This window comes from Gadus morhua, chromosome 3, assembly GCF_902167405.1.
Source record: "Gadus morhua chromosome 3, gadMor3.0, whole genome shotgun sequence".
Lineage (NCBI taxonomy): Eukaryota > Metazoa > Chordata > Actinopteri > Gadiformes > Gadidae > Gadus > Gadus morhua.
Genome location: NC_044050.1, coordinates 18,380,594 through 18,396,650, shown reverse-complemented (window position 1 = coordinate 18,396,650; position 16,057 = coordinate 18,380,594). Strand labels below are relative to the sequence as shown.

At 49.4% G+C, this 16,057-nt stretch overlaps 1 protein-coding gene across 6 annotated transcripts in view; it reads left to right on the top strand.

Annotated features, from left to right (window-relative positions):
- The window catches only part of LOC115540066 (LIM and calponin homology domains-containing protein 1), a 25,964-nt gene extending 10,127 nt beyond the window's left edge, over positions 1 to 15,837 (top strand). For 2 of the 6 annotated variants that reach the window (XM_030351041.1, XM_030351047.1), the window contains 21 exons: positions 359 to 688; positions 994 to 1,272; positions 2,871 to 3,110; positions 4,274 to 4,630; positions 4,994 to 5,347; positions 5,679 to 6,056; positions 6,420 to 6,458; positions 6,953 to 7,085; positions 7,427 to 7,584; positions 7,948 to 8,614; positions 8,841 to 9,779; positions 10,258 to 10,456; positions 10,577 to 10,602; positions 10,890 to 11,003; positions 11,439 to 11,531; positions 11,689 to 11,896; positions 12,265 to 12,364; positions 13,261 to 13,335; positions 13,669 to 13,777; positions 14,044 to 14,146; positions 14,358 to 15,837. In XM_030351041.1, coding sequence (XP_030206901.1) covers positions 359 to 688; positions 994 to 1,272; positions 2,871 to 3,110; positions 4,274 to 4,630; positions 4,994 to 5,347; positions 5,679 to 6,056; positions 6,420 to 6,458; positions 6,953 to 7,085; positions 7,427 to 7,584; positions 7,948 to 8,614; positions 8,841 to 9,779; positions 10,258 to 10,456; positions 10,577 to 10,602; positions 10,890 to 11,003; positions 11,439 to 11,531; positions 11,689 to 11,896; positions 12,265 to 12,364; positions 13,261 to 13,335; positions 13,669 to 13,777; positions 14,044 to 14,146; positions 14,358 to 14,383 — 4,927 coding nt within the window. In that variant the 3' untranslated portion in view covers positions 14,384 to 15,837. The remainder of the gene's footprint in view (positions 1 to 358; positions 689 to 993; positions 1,273 to 2,870; positions 3,111 to 4,273; positions 4,631 to 4,993; positions 5,348 to 5,678; positions 6,057 to 6,419; positions 6,459 to 6,952; positions 7,086 to 7,426; positions 7,585 to 7,947; positions 8,615 to 8,840; positions 9,780 to 10,257; positions 10,457 to 10,576; positions 10,603 to 10,889; positions 11,004 to 11,438; positions 11,532 to 11,688; positions 11,897 to 12,264; positions 12,365 to 13,260; positions 13,336 to 13,668; positions 13,778 to 14,043; positions 14,147 to 14,357) is intronic. The other 4 variants (XM_030351043.1, XM_030351046.1, XM_030351044.1 and 1 more) reach the window with 4 other exon arrangements.
- Positions 15,838 to 16,057: the final 220 nt, after the last annotated feature.

Here is a 16,057-nt window from a genome sequence, read left to right as displayed (position 1 = left end):
TCGTGGAGATTTGCAAGGTGATTGAGCAATGTGCCGCTTTGTTGTGCCGCTGTCGGAGGGGCGTCTAACACTAGGGTTGTTGACCTTTGACCCTAATCACCAGTGGCTGCATTGTGGTGCATGTGTTGAAACATTCGCTCCTCACGGAACCCTCAGTGCCGTCCTCGCAACGGGCTTACCAGGACATTAACTATCTCAGAACCTCTGATCGGTTTGGTTTGTCGTGCTGCATCCCCTCACCTCACCTCACCGCTGTTCCACTTAACCCCCTCGGCCCGGTGCCTGGCACGGATTGGATCGTTTCAAGCGCCGCTCAAAAGACATCAACCAATCACGATCCCATCCTCAAACCCAAAAGGGTCCAAGAACCCTCGGAGGAGGAGGAGGGCCACAAAGACAGGGGTCCGTCGCCCGACATCATCCTCCGGCGGGACAACGACTTCCTGTCCAATCGCAAAGCCACGTGGGACGCGTCCTCCTCGTCCGACGGCGAGGGCGAGGAGGAGGCCCGGAGGAAGGTTCCGGACGTGCGCAAGGACGACCTGGCGTCGCGGCGGGCCCCCCGCGCGGCCCTGGCTCCCAGGGTGCACCAGTTCTTGCCGGCGCCGGTCTGCAGCAGCAGGGACCGGGAGCGCTGGGAGGGCATCCGGCGAGCCTCCCAGCAGGCCCTGCAGGAGAAGGAGCCCAGGTACACCCACAGTGGCACTAACCGCGCACTCCAGCACGCCTCACTCCTTCGCCCACTTTTTATTCACTCCCTTCACTGCACAACATGTCTCTCTCTTCTTATTTTTTTTTCTTCCCACCCGTCTTCTATTTGGTCGTGGTTACGCGTGTGTGTGTGTGTGTGTGTGTGTGTGTGTGTGTGTGTGTGTGTGTGTGTGTGTGTGTGTGTGTGTGTGTGTGTGTGTCTGTGTGTGTGTGGCTCTGGGGGTTTGATGTGATCTGTGTGTGGGCGCTGATTCGCCGCTCACTTCCGCTGCGCTCGACCAGTGAGAGGGCGGCGGCTGTCTCTGACATCATCACGCGAAAAGACAACCCCTTCCTGAACGCCAACCCGCGGGCGGGGGAAGGGGAAGACGAGGAGGACGAGGAGCAGGGGGGAATGGGAGGAGTTAAGGCGGTGCCCAATAAGGTGAAGGATGACCTGGCTCGGAGGCGTGCTCTGGCAAAGCCCCGCCCCCATAGGGAGGGACCAATGAGCTTCGGGTCTGCCTCGATGAGCCAGGCAGACAAGCAGAAGTGGGAGAGACTCAGAATGGCTGAACCAAGGTGCCCCCCCCCATACTCTTGTTTCGCATTTCTCACGCCCTCTTTCTCCGTCTCTCTCTCTCTCTCTCTCTCTCTCTCTCTCTCTCTCTCTCTCTCTGTCTCTCTGTGTCTCTGTGTCTCTCTTTATCTCTCTCTCTCTCTCTCTCTCTCTCTCTCTCTCTCTCTCTCTCTCTATCTCTATCGCTCTCTCTCTCTCTCTCTCTCTCTCTCTCTCTCTCTGTGTCTCTCTTTATCGCTCTCTTTCAAACACCCACACATCCACAAATGCACACTCACACAAACGTCATAGACCCATAGCAGCTCAATGTTACCAAAAGTTTGACCTGAATCACCAAGTGTGCCAGTTTAGATTAAATTAATTGCTTTGAGTGTGTCTTTGTGTGTGTGTGCGCACACGCACGTGGATGTGTTTGGTGTGTGCCTGTGTGTGTGTGCACTTCTCACACAAAGAGAAGCACGGTTTGGCTGTGGGTGTGTCTTTGTATGTGTGTCATTGTTATTATAAGCAATCATTATTCTCTTAGATTAAGCACTAAACAGATTAGCATAGCTACCATTTGTGCTTTGTTTACCTAACTCACCATACATTCATTTTATAGTGACGATAATATGTAGTCAGCTTCCATCTGTGGTTTGGTAAGATGCTCTGCCATAAAGGTCAGGTGGTCCTTAGTGGTCCGTACTGGCAGGCCTCATTACAAAGATGGGAGTTTGCAAGTGTGTGAGGTTGTATGTCTGCGATTGTGTGAGCTAGTGTGTGTGTGTGTGTGTGTGTGTGTGTGTGTGTGTGTGTGTGTGTGTGTGTGTGTGCTTTGCTCACACAAAGAGAGGAGAAGTTTGGCTGAGGACTCTCTAGTGGCTTTTGTTCTTGATGTCATCAGATAAAGTAGAACAGTGTTTTTTTTGGCGTTGCCATGGCAGCCGTCGCACTACCAGAGAAACTGCATTACCTAATGTATGTTTAGTGGAAGACATAGCAATGTCCCGGTGAGTGTGTGTGTGTGTGTGTGTGTGTGTGTGTGTGTGTGTGTGTGTGTGTGTGTGTGTGTGTGTGTGTGTGTGTGTGTGTGTGTGTGTGTGTGTGTGTGTGTGTGTGTTTGTGTCCTGGTGATTCCCTGAAACATCCGAATCTCTTTTCCTCTTGTCTCCATTCACACCTCATGTGTTCCCTTTTCCATCACTCAGTCGTTTGTTATCAATCATTCAAAGTGTCTGTTTGTGTCTCTGGTCGCTCATGATGTCCTTTCCATTCTCTCTATTGTCCTTTTGCTCCTACACTTTTTCCTTCTGGGCCGTTTGTGGTGTGTATGTGTGTGTTTGCGTGTGTCTGTGTGTCTGTGTTTTCTAAGTGTGTGTATTTGTATTTGTATTTGAATTTCGTATTTGCATTTGTGCGCGCATGTGGTTGATGGTTGTGGGTTTGTGTCAATTGTGTGAGTGTGTGTGTGTGTGTGTGTGTGTGTGTGTGTGTGTGTGTGTGTGTGTGTGTGTGTGTGTGTGTGTGTGTGTGTGTGTGTGTGTCTGGTTGATGTGTGTGTTTGTATCGTTTGCGCCTGTGTGCGTGGGGACTTGCCTCTGGTGTGGATGTAAATGAGCAGTGATCCCGGCCCCGCCCCGGTGTGCGGGGCTTGTCAGGGCAGCCAGGTGGACGGTCCCCCCATCGGCTCAGCCAAGGCCGGACGCAGCCGTAGCAAAGTGGTGACCTTTGGTGGAGTGACTGAGATCATGCAGCCCAGGGAAGGGGAACAGTCAGACATGCTTAGGCGGCTTCTCGCCAAGGCAACCATTGCTATGCCTACTATTGACCTGGCCTCCCGGCTAAGGGAGGAGGAACGCAGGTACGGACGACCATAGACACGGGGACACCTCCCAACTGTCTTTTTTTTTAAATTTATATAACAGGTAATACGCTGAATATATACACCTGATATCTGTTTCCATACTGTTTGTATAACAGATGTAGAGTAGATAAATGCATGTGCATTTCATTTGTTGAATACCATTCATTTGTTATTTGTACATTTGTAATGTATCCATAGTTTATCTGAATGGATGTATTTGTGTTTTGAGGAATGAGTATAGGGCAAATACATTCGTTTTTCTTAAATAACATTTTAATAGTTAGAATGAGTTGTATTAGTGTGATAGCCTGACATCACCAGACCAATTTGTGAAGTTGTTTTAATCTGAAACCTCTCAGTTCATTTTGGATTTCCTAAGGGCGTTAACACCAGGCAAAAAGTCTCTGGAGCCAATGGGTTAGACCAAGTACAACTAATCAGAGCATAGAGACGTGGGACCAAGCGCTGAGAACCAGGTTTATATACTGAACTTTTAGTTTGGAAACATGGTGAAACCGTCTGCAGAAGCTCTAAAATAGTTGTTTGACTTTATGAGTAATGTATACCCTCCGGTTCGTTTAATACTCTTGCAATAGCGCATCCAACAGTCTGTTCCACCTCAGCAGCAGCCATCTTGTTTATCCAGTCATAGTATTAAACCTACACCGTTTTGGATCAACTACTGTGATTGGCCCGACTAGGTCTCCCAGAAATCAGTCTGAACGGCAGGGGGGGGCGGACCATCTGCTAGAGTAAATACAACATGAGCGTGCAGATTTGTTTTTGTGGTTCCCAGGCTATTCCATTGAACAGGGTGGGTGTGGCTCTACCTTAAACGGAATATTACAGATTTGTTTTAATCTCCATGACACATACACAAACACACACACACACATACACACAAACAGGGCCCTTTCTGTTTGATAACTCTTTGATAAATCCATTGAAATTTGAATATTTGACCTCATAACCTAATTTTGCGAAAGAGCTCTTTTGTTCACTGTCCTTCTAAACCAATAGCGGGCCAGTATTGGGGACTCTACCACCATATGTGCACCTACTTGCATGTGTGTGCTGCATGCATGATGACCCCTATAGGGACAGCGCTGGGGTTCGACTATTGGATTGATGATCACGGCTATTTTATGATGACCTCTCAGCCAGGTCAACGGATCCGACCCCATGCTAACTCCGCCCCCCACCCCCTCTGACCTCCGACCCTGGACCCCCGAGGCCACGCCCACCGCGGCTGAGACGGACGCACGCTTCGCTCAGTACGCGAAGGCGGCGCAAGAGGAAGACGAAGAGGAGGAGGAGGAGGAGAGGATGCCCAACCTGCAGAAGGACGACATGCTGGCCCGGAGGACGGGGGCGTTCAGCCGCCGCGCCGCCCCGTACAACCACTTCCTGCCCCTGCCGGCGTCCAAGCGTGGCACGCAGGGGGAGGTGCAGACGGACGCCGCGCCGCGGGGCAGGAAGGCCGTGAGAGCCGAGTGGGAGAGGAGGGCGGATCCCAGGTGGGCTCTGTGTGTTGGACCGCTGTCGGATCGGGGGTCTCACACTGGGGTTGTTGACCTGAATAACCATTTAAGTGTCTGTAGGATCTGACCGCACAGAGACACTCAGAGAATTCATAGGGTGCTAAAGAATGACCTATTCCCAATCCATAGTTTAAGAGACGCTGATCTGATCTAATGGTGTGATCGGCGTTAAGTTGCTTATTGTCAGGTTTATGCGTTGTCAGGCCACCACTTTGGCCATTTCGGGTCCCCGGCCAAAGTTTAAGAAACGCTGATGCGACAGAACGGTGTGTGTGAGTGCGGGGTGTCACTGAGACGTTTCGCCTTTCTCATCATGAACCGTTGTGTCTCGATATCAAGAGGGTCCCCTGTGAGAGAGTTGCCGCAGGAGAGCATCCGGGTTCCCGTGGAAACGCCTCCCCAGCAGCGGGCACCGGACCAAGCCATCGCCCGGCCGTCCCCACGTAGTGACGACGAAGAGGACGAGGAAGAGCAGGAGGGCGTGGTGCTCCCCGACCCGGAGAAGGACGATATGATGGCGAGGAGAACCCGAGCGTTTAACACACAAACTGCCGCGGGGAAGAAAGCGCCGGTCAATCGATTCTTGCCGGTGCCTGGGTCCGCTGTACATAGAAACGTTGCGCCGCTTTTACCCGTGTCGAATCCCCCGCTGCAGAGCAGACTGAAAACAGCAGAGAAGAGAAACAGAGACAGGTATTTGCGTCGTCTGGCCTCGTACGCTTGGTTTGTGCCTGCAATAGGACGTATGGGAATGCATGCACACATGGCGACATGGACTAACACAGAAGAAAGTCGGTTGTTTATCGTGGTCGTGGAACAGAATCCTGGAGCTTGCTGTTTGATGTAACCCTTCTCTCTGTGTGAACTAATCTGGGATTTCACGGCCCTTCTCCGCCTTAACCGGCACGGTTAATGAGCTGCAGCGGGAGCACGGCTTGTTGTTTTTATGTGTTTTGCTCGTGTCCCAGTCTCTGCTGCGTTGCCCCTGGTAACCGGCGACTTGTTAACTCCGGCGCTCTCTCAGCAGAATGGCTGCTGAGTCAGTAGAAGATCCAATCATACCTCCTCAGAAAGCCCCCGGCAGATTGCCCACACGGGCCGGGGGGGAGGAAGAGGAGCGGGAGAAAGAGGGGGAGGAAAAGAAAGAGAGACGTCGAGAAAGAGACGCGACGCTTCCTAATGCCTCCGCCCCCCTCGCCCGTCAAACCGCCACCCCCCCGGCAGGCCCTCCTGCTGGGGCTCCTCAGGGTGTGGGGTCCCCGGGGGGCCGGCAGAGCTCTGAGGGGGAGGCGGGGGTGACCGAGGTGGAGGAGGTGAAACGAGGGGCCGTGGAAATGCGTAGCAATGGGGGGGAGCCCCGCGGACCGCAGTGGATGGAGGAGGATGATCTGCCCCCGATGATGTGAGATGAACAGCAAAATGTGCAAAGTCATTGCATGCGGCCACGGGCACCTGAGTTTGCCGTCCTTCTCCTCAGACCTGATGCTAATGGTATCCTTAGCCGTAGCGCTCTGCTGAACTGTGTTTATTGGATTGTCGCTTTACGAAAGAAATGCAAATGAGGGCCTGACAGCATTTGATGACCTATGAGAAACACATTTCCCTCTTTCTGGAATACACACACACACACGCACGCACACAAGCACGCACACACACACACACACACACACACACACACACACACACACACACACACACACACACACACACACACACACACAATTCTGTTACACTCCCGTTTATCTTTGTCTGTTGTTATTTTTAGGATGAGTCGACGGGTTGCTTATAGGTCTGATGACAAAGAGTAAGTCTCACAGTAGCATGGGAACATCGAAGCATGGCCATTTGTGCATTTATGTGTGCATGGACAATATGCATTTGTGATCATACACATGTCCTACATGTATGTATCACCCCCATGTTGTTCATAGCTAGCCATTACTTCAACATAGCTTTTTGTATTGTTCCCTATTTGCAAGTTGTGACAAACCACCTACAGCATGTCCTTACACACAACGGTTATCGAGCTGAGATCACGTTACCAGCTGCAGCGCACAGCCGGTGTGTGTAACTGTGTGTGTGTCCGTCTCACCCCTTCACCGTTCCGATCATCATTCCGGTTGTCTCCATCAAAACAAACGGTCAAGCAGCCCGCATGTGTTGGAGTAGCCGTAGTTATTCCCGGCTTTGTAGAGCCAGTTCATCCTGGAGAGTAGAACCCGCCAAAGAGGCGAAAAGACGCTTGAAACATACAGTACACTGCATCCTAACCACCTGTGCCCCCCGCCCCTCCCGTAGGAGCATGAGTATGGGTGACATGCCGACGGAGGAGGAGGCCATGGGGTCCGTGCCCCCGCTGAACCAGTCCCGCTTCGAGCGGACGCACGAGACGCTACACAACTTCGAGGAGGAGGACGACGGTTGGCAGGACGTAAGAATGGATGTGGTTGTTCTGAGGATGTGGGAGAGAAGGAGGCCTTTAGCGTCCCTCTTTAGCCCGCTTAGTCTATAGGAAGAAGAGGATAGTGTGGAGTGGCTAGAGGTGTTTAAATCCCCAATGTCCAGAGTCTAACTGGAGGCGTTTTTGAGCAGGATGTTACCTCTGTTGTTGAAGTCACTCCTAAGTCGCTTTGGTTCATAAGTATCTCCTATACAGTCAATGTATACATATAGGTCTAGTTATCATAGGTACCGATGTGATGCATTGCATTCCCAATGGGATTGTGATGTTATTTTTAGACTGTAATAAGGTCATGTCTGTCTTGACGGTAGAATCTGGCCCGCTGGAAGAACCGCCGCCGCAGCGCCTCCCAGGAGCTGATCAAGAAGGAGGAGGAGAGGAAGAGGATCGAGAAGAGGATGAAGGAGAACGGGGTGGAGAGCGGCAAGCGGAAGAGCATCAAGACCTACAAAGAGATTGTGGAGGAGAAGTAAGCACAAACATATTGAAGTACATCAAACTGATTGGATTGGTCGCCACCATTAGAGTGTCTTTTTAAATCCAGGGATTATAAAGTGTCGACAGGGACTGACCTCGTTTGAGGGCTGGTCGAGCCGAGCACTTTGATTTATCAATCATAATTCATTAATGTATTAAGTATTTCTGTTATTTGTTTATGTTTTACAAGATTTTCCCAGAGGACTTGAACAGAAGTTGAAATGTATAAAAATTTTAACTAAACCCTGAAAAGTTAGTTGTCAATACAATTATTGTCACTCCCTTACCCTATCGTATGCCTCCTCTGTCGTGATGTTATTCTACCTCCTCCCCCCCCCCGCCCCCGTGTCTCCAGGGAGAAGCGGGAGATAGACCTGTGTGAGTCCTACCGGAGAGCTCAGACCCCAGAGGAGGCCGCCATGGTGCTTCAGCGCTACGCCCTTCGCTTCACCATCAGCGACGCCACCCTGGACAGCCTGAAGCTGCCCCGATCCACCTCCCCGAACACCACGCCCGCTGACCCGGACCAGAAGGACCGGGAGCCCCACCCCCCACCGCAGAGCACACACCCTCCCTCTGAGACCCCGGAACCTCCGCACCTCCGACCGGATCCCGCTCGGATGACGGAGCAGCACCCGACACCCCAGGAGAACGAAGGGGAGGAGGGGGTCCCGGAGGCCCGGTCCTCCCCGACCCCACCGGGCTCCTCGACCGGCCATGTCGGTCGGCCCCGACCGTCTCTGCCGCCGCGACCGGCGCCTTCAGAACTACGACCGCATCAGCCCCCCCAGGGAGAGCCCAGGGGGACACCACACACGCCGCCGGGCACCGGAGAGGCCCAGCCGGGACAAACCAAAGGGTTCCGGCCTCAACCGGCGAGGGAAGATCTAGAATCTGCAAAGACTGTACGCGTCCACCATGTCTCCCCTACACCCTACCCGCCGTCCAAACCCGTGCCCCTGCTCACAGCCAAACCCTACTGCCTTCCCGGGAGCAGCCACAGCGCTCGCAAGTCTGTTCTGGTAAGAATGGGACCGCGGATTGGTTCCTGTGAGGTTGGCTCTACTTTTGTAAAAAAGGTCAAAGATATATTGTCGAAGGTTTTCTAATGCACTGCGTAGTCATACAGGCTTTCTGTTTCTTGTGTATTACTGAGTTAGTTACTGATTTACTCAGTTAGTTAGATAGTTACCTACTGACTGACGGACGTACTGACTTACTCACTCATCTTCTTTATATCCTTTTTAGTTGGACGGCCTTGTGCGAGTGAATGGAAACGTGAAAGAGGAGTCTAAATTGTCGTCCACCCCTGCCTCCTCCACCTCTACTCTCATGGAGAATCCTGCTTCCTCCGTCTCACCTCCACACTCCACGGAGGAGAAAAAGGAGGATACTGCCTCCTTCTCTCCCCCACAGTCCCCAAAGCAGGAGAAAGAGGAGCCTGCCTCTGTCTCTCCTCCACCCTCCACAGAGGAGAAGAAAGAGCCGGCTCCCTCTTCTACACCTCTTTCGTCTCAAGAGGAAAAGAAGGAACCTGTCTCCTCCTTCTCTCCTCCACACTCCCCGAAGCCGGCGGTGCAGAAGCCTGCCACCTTCTCTCCCCCACAGTCCCCACATAAGGAAAAGGAGGTCGCTGCCTCCTCCTTCTCTCCCCCACAGTCCCCAGAGCAGGAGAAGCAGGACACTGTCTCCTCCTTCTCTCCCCCACAGTCCCCAGAGCAGGATAGGCAGGACACTGTCTCCTCCTTCTCTCCCCCACTGTCCCCAAAGCGGGAGAAAGAGGAACCTGTCCCCTCCTTCTCTCCCCCACTGTCCCCAAAGCAGGAGAAGGAGGAACCTGTCCCCTCCTTCTCTCCCCCACTGTCCCCAAAGCAGGAGAAGGAGGAACCTGTCCCCTCCTTCTCTCCCCCACTTTCCCCAAAGCGGGAGGGGGAGAAGCCTGCCACCTTCTCTCCCCCACTGTCCCCACATAAAGAGAAGGAAGACCCTGCTTCAGAGCAGACAGCAGCAGACAGCCAGAGAACCGCTTCAGACCAGCCGACAACCGAGAGCCGAGGCTCCCATTCCGGGTCGGCCATGAGCGCTCTGATTGGAGGAAGGAACTGCATCATCACCACCACTATTGTGACGGAGCTCACGCAGACTGTAGTGGAGACCATCGCCATGGAGACCGATACTGATGGATCGGTAGGTGGAGGGGACCTATAGATACATCGACATTTCAACAACCAAGATGTGCCTGAGGTTTTAACACTTAAGGATGCGATAAACAGGAAACAATGGATTTAGTTTGAAGGTTCATTAGGTTAAATAATGACTCTTCCCTGGCATTGGCATTCAGAAGAACATTACGACTGCCAGCATTTAAATGTGTGTGTGTGTGTGTGTGTGTGTGTGTGTGTGTGTGTGTGTGTGTGTGTGTGTGTGTGTGTGTGTGTGTGTGTGTGTGTGTGTGTGTGTGTGTGTGTGTGTGTGTGTGTGTGTGTGTGTGTGTGTGCGGTTCATTCGATGTTCAAAAGCCAGAGTCTGAAAGCAGTAACAATTGCCTATGCATTACCTTTGTTTTTATCGAAAGGTACATTTCTACATCCCTATTAATTATGCATCTGCAGATCGATTGCCAATTGTTTTCCACGGTTTGTGCGTTTCTTTGTTGTTGATCCAGGTCAATGGCACCACGGAGCGGTTTGACTCATCAACAGAAGAGAGAGAGCCTGCACCAGCTGCTCTACCATTACCTTCATCATTGCCATTGACACCATTATCCCCATTTACACCATTATCACCCTTATCACCATTATCCTCATTATCACCAATATCACCATTACCCACCAACGGGCAGATGTATTCTCCAACTATATCAGGTACAGAGGAATCTCCTTAAATGCCCTGTTACAATTGACAGCAATTGCATTTCAAAGTAGTATTGTTATAATACTTCTCATAAAAATGGAATAATTTGGCATGTGTTTATTTTCCAACAGAGGGCATCCAAGAGAGCAGCTCAACTGTAAGTCGATGCTCAGAATAAAACCCTCTCTATATATTTGTTTTCCATCATGTCCTTCTTGACCTGACCCTTCCTGTCTTGTTCCCCTAGTCACTTGCAGTGTCTCTCTCCCTCTCTCTCTCTCTCTCTCTCTCTCTCTCTCTCTCTCTCTCTCTCTCTCTCTCTCTCTCTCTCTCTCTCTCTCTATCTCTCTCTCTCTATCTCTTCCTTCCTCCTCCTTTTTCCTACTGTGCTTCGTCCTGTTTGCCTCTGTGTGTGTGTCTGTGTGTATGGCTGGGCGTGGGTAGATTGAGACCCCCATGTTGAACTTGGCTAAGCGTGTTAATCACTGGGTCTGGGACCCCAATGAGGAGCGTAAGCGGCAGGAGAGGTGGCAGCGGGAGCAGGAGCGCCTCCTTCAGGTAGACGGCGGGAAAGTGGGCTGTGAGCACGCATGGCCTGGTGCATGTCGCGACCAGATGGCCGAGAAAAAGGCTGACCTGGTACCACCGAATGACTGAGAGAGAGAGAGAGAGAGAGAGAGAGAGAGAGAGAGAGAGAGAGAGAGAGAGAGAGAGAGAGAGAGAGAGAGAGAGAGAGAGAGAGAGAGAGAGAGAGAGAGAGAGAGAGAGAGAGAGAGAGAGAGAGAGAGAGAGAGAGAGAGAGAGAGAGAGAGAGAGATGGTGTGTGTGTGTGAGAGGGAAAGAGAGAACATGTGTGGGTGTGTGTCAGAGAAAGTGTGTGTGTGCTATATATGATCTACATGGTTTGTTTGTGTACATGCATGTGCGTGGGTTTGTGTTTGCGTGGGTGTTTGTGTGTGTGGCTGTATTAACTGGTATCATGCCTCTATGCAGGAGCAGTACCAGAAAGAACAAGAGAAACTGAAGGGGGAGTGGGAAAGAGCTCAAAAAGAGGTGGAGGAGGAGGAGAGGAGACACAACGAAGAGGTACAGCACAGAAAAACGCACATGCACACCCATGCATAGACTCACACACCCACCCACACCCATGCAAAGACTCAGACACCCACCAACATGCATGAGTCACACACCCACCCACACACACCTGTGCTCACAGAGGATCTGCTGCTTTACTCCTCTCCAGGAACGGAGGATTCTGGATGAGACTGCGACGCCCCTTAATCCTTCTGGCCTGGCCAAGCCGCCCCGCCCGGCTCCAGAGGAGGAGGGCTCCAGACCGGCCCAGCCCAACCACCAGACCCTGGGAAGGGCTGCACACGCAGAGCCCCACATCCAGAGACCCACCACTACCAACGAAGATCAGCACAAATCAAAGCTCCATTTCTTCCAGGGTCAGTAGATTTTACGGTGTCGATTTGATGATGTATACGTGGTGATGTAGATTGGATGGTGTAGATTTGATGGTGTACAATGGTGTATATGGAGGATGGTGTAGTATGGAGGCAGGATAGTGTGTATTACTGTTTACGTATGCGAGTGTTATTGAGGTGAATTATGGATAAAACAAGAGAGTTAAGGAGTTATTCTGTAATGTATTAGGCCTGTTTTAATTAGCTGTGCTCCAAACGTTCCCATGAAATTCAGCGCGCACAAGTTTATAAACAGACAAATTATTATAATGTGCCGTTCAAAGTGTGTGAGAGATCAGTCCACTACATTAAACTGGAAGTGGACAAATGTTTATTTTATTTGTATGCAGAGTCATCTCAGGATAGCGAGGCGTCGAGGAAACACGACCTGTGGAAGACCTCTTCCTTGGACCGCAACACCCAGCTCCTTCAGTCCAACACAGTGAAGAGGTAGTGTGTGTGTGTGTGTGTGTGTGTCTCTGTGTGGCGTGTGTGTGTGTGTGTCTGTGTCTGTCATGTAACATCGTGAGTAATCGTTAGATAAATCAAGGTGACCCCGAAACTTTGATCTTTTAATATTTTAATAGATTCAACCATCATTGCTTTGAAACGTTGCGTCTGGTAAATTGTGCATGTATAACAGCAGAATAAGTTTGGCAGCATTTAGAACCAATTCAAGATTATCTGAAAAAAGTAATGCAAACTGAGTCAACGGCAGCTGTCATATCGTACCACCCGCACTGGTGAAAGCGGTTCTCAGTGTGATTCTCGTCTCGCGTCAGTACTTGTTAGAGCATTTCAGCTGTTCTGCTAAATTGATTGGTGCTACATCTCAGATGTTAGTACCGTGCATAATCAGACAGAACGAGACCAGCCACCGTCAGATTTCATAAATGTGTTATATTTGTATATTATCGAAGTCTATATGATAATACATAAGGCCAATATATTTGAAAGCCTTTATTTCCAGTCGAATTGTATGCCGATGATTACGTACGTTCGTGCACATTGTCTTCATATGAGGAAAAGGGAATATGTTGGTAGAGGCGGGCAGTCATTTAGCGGTTGGCCTCGCCTACAGCAGCTCTGGGAAACCTGATTAGCCAACCGAGTCCAAGTGTTTTAGCCAAGCAACAGCTATGACAAATCAGGCATTATTGGGCTCATATTGAATCTTTTCTATCATATATGATTCGACGATCAGTTGTCAATCGGTCTGCCCTAGTGAATCAGATTAGACTATAAGACAAAATCTTATGCTAGGACAACCCTAGTTCTGTGTGTGAGAGTGGAAGTGTGTGTTAGTATGTGTGTTAATCGTGTGGGTTCTGTGTTTTGCACCACAGGTCAGGCTCTGACAACACAGTGGCCGGATCACAGCAGCCTCCATCTTCCTCCTCACAGCCTCCTTCACCCAGCAGGTAACCACACGCACACACTCACACAGACACACACATGCTCACGCAAACACACACACACACACACACACACACACACACACACACACACACACACACACACACACACACACACACACACACACACACACACACACACACACACACACATCTTTTTCTTTAATCTTCAGTATGATTAACGTTTAGTTTCCCTGAATAACATAGCATTTATTGTTTGTGTGTGTGTGTGTGTGTGTGTGTGTGTGTGTGTGTGTGTGTGTGTGTGTGTGTGTGTGTGTGTGTGTGTGTGTGTGTGTGTGTGTGTGTGTGTGTGTGTGTGTGTGTGTGTGTGTGTAGATGTGTCAGTGGGAAGAGGCTGTGCTCTGGATGTTCTCAGCCTCTGGGGAAAGGAGCGGCCATGATCATTGACACCATGGGACTGTTCTTTCACTTGCCATGTTTCAAGGTACACACACACACACACACACACACACACACACACACACACACACACACACACACACACACACACACACACACACACACACTCACACTCACACTCACACACACCCCCACCCAATCATAATCAAGCCGTCATTTAAACATGAACCAGTTTTTTGATTCTGAAGCAAAGTTCGGACCCACATGAAATTAAGAGTTAAAGGCACTATAACATAAACCAACGGGCATTGAAGGCACTAAATTATGAAAGTAACACATTCACTTCCCCAGTGTGGCGTGTGCAGTGGCCAGATGGGGGACACCAGCACTGGGACCGATGTCCGGATCCGCAATGGACATCTGACCTGTAATGAGTGCTACATCGCCACTCGTGGTGAGACAAACACAAGTAGTACTCATGTACAAACACACACACACACACACACACGTATAACACGTTTACACACATACTACACGTGTGAACACGCAGGCACGCACACACACACACACACACACACACACACACACGCGTACACATACTTCCATCACCTCATTAGACCTCTATACATGCACAAATGTATTGAAGACTGTTTGTATTGCTGCAGGTGGAGGTCAGCCCACAACACTATGAGGACCATGATTCTCTGCAGCCGCCCGACCCTCCCTCCATCACTGACAGACAGACAGATATTCAGACTACTGTGATGTGACCCGTTTCCCAGTAGAACAGGATATCAAGGCGGGTTAATAAACAACATTTCGGCCCTGGGGAGGGGTGTGTATTGATTTGTGATCCTGTGAACCGCCCAAACGATGTAATCAATACTTTTGGCGGTCAGATTGATATGCACGTCCACACGGACATTTGTGTTCTTTTTAGATACAATAAGGTATTCATTAATGAATGATTATATACAATAATATTAGTTTCATTTTGTCTTTGACAGTAATTTAGGAAGGAGAAAACTGGAATATTTTTTAATAAAACATATATAGATATATATGGATCTATCGATGAAGAAACGACTCGAGTGCCATTAGGTCCTTGCACATCCATATAGAAGCACAGTCATGGACACATGGACATTTGCCCAGGGAATGCATTAAGCCCTTTGTATGTCCGCTATACATCATGGCGATCTGACAGCATAGTAACCCAGCCTTGGGTTTGAAAGCTTATTGTAGCCTGAACATTTACAATGCCTTACTCACATCTTCTCGTTTAGTTTTGTTTTCTTTTGGGTTTTTCTTGACTGCTTTGCATGAACGAAGAACATAAATATCTGGGTTGTATTGTTTTTTATCAGAGTATTGTCTGGATTACTTAAAGTAGGTTTTGCTCTTATATATTCTTATCCCCAGTGGCACTTTGACCTTCGTTGTTCCTCTCTTGTTGTACTTCAACATTTTGGGGTTTACGGAAGCCAATCTCGTGTGACTTGTGATCAGACATTAGAGTTTTTCTTATTTTTTAATCAGAACGCATGCTATTGCAACATTTAATGTTATTTGATATTTTGCATTATTTCCCTCATGTTTGATTATGTGTTTTTTCTTTGCGATAGCTTGATTGCATCAGACTCAGTGCCTTAAGTTATGAGCAAGGAGAGAGAAAGTATGAGAAGACAGTTTTGTACTTACGCAGATCTCTGGGTCAGGCACAGTGAATGAATGTGTATGTCATTATGTATCAGTGTGTGAGTGTGTCCGCAAACATGCTGTTTTCACTTGAAGCACAGTTCCATACCAGCAAAAAAATCAACCTCCTAACCTTGAGCTTACCAATGAGAAAAATGTATTTGCTGCTTCCCCAACCATCCAGATCCCTCATCGAAGTTACGGTAGTTCCCCCCTCTTCCTCTCTTCACGAACGCTGCCTCCTCGTGGTTTGAATGTACCTTTTGCCCTCTACTTCCCGCGCTATTGCCTTTAACCTGAAACACGTTAACAGAATAGCTTAACACCGTGTTATCCACGCCCCGCTCAGCGCTAACAGTCTATCTCACACAACATGTTCAGTTCATTGTCTTTTATAGCAAGGGTATGTTTGTCAATAAAGTTGTGAAATTAAAGTTTTCTTCTGTTTTCCTTCAACTGTCCTTTGTCCGATACGTCCAGTGATAATGTTGACGTTTTTTTTCAAAATAAAGACGATGAAACAACTTGGTATTGAATTAAATGCCTTAATAAATGATTGAAATAAATAAACCTAAAATAAATACATATATCCCTTTCAATTAAGTCTTTAAGGTGGCGTCATACGACATATTTATCATATGTTAAATATGAGATAGGCCTAGGTTCG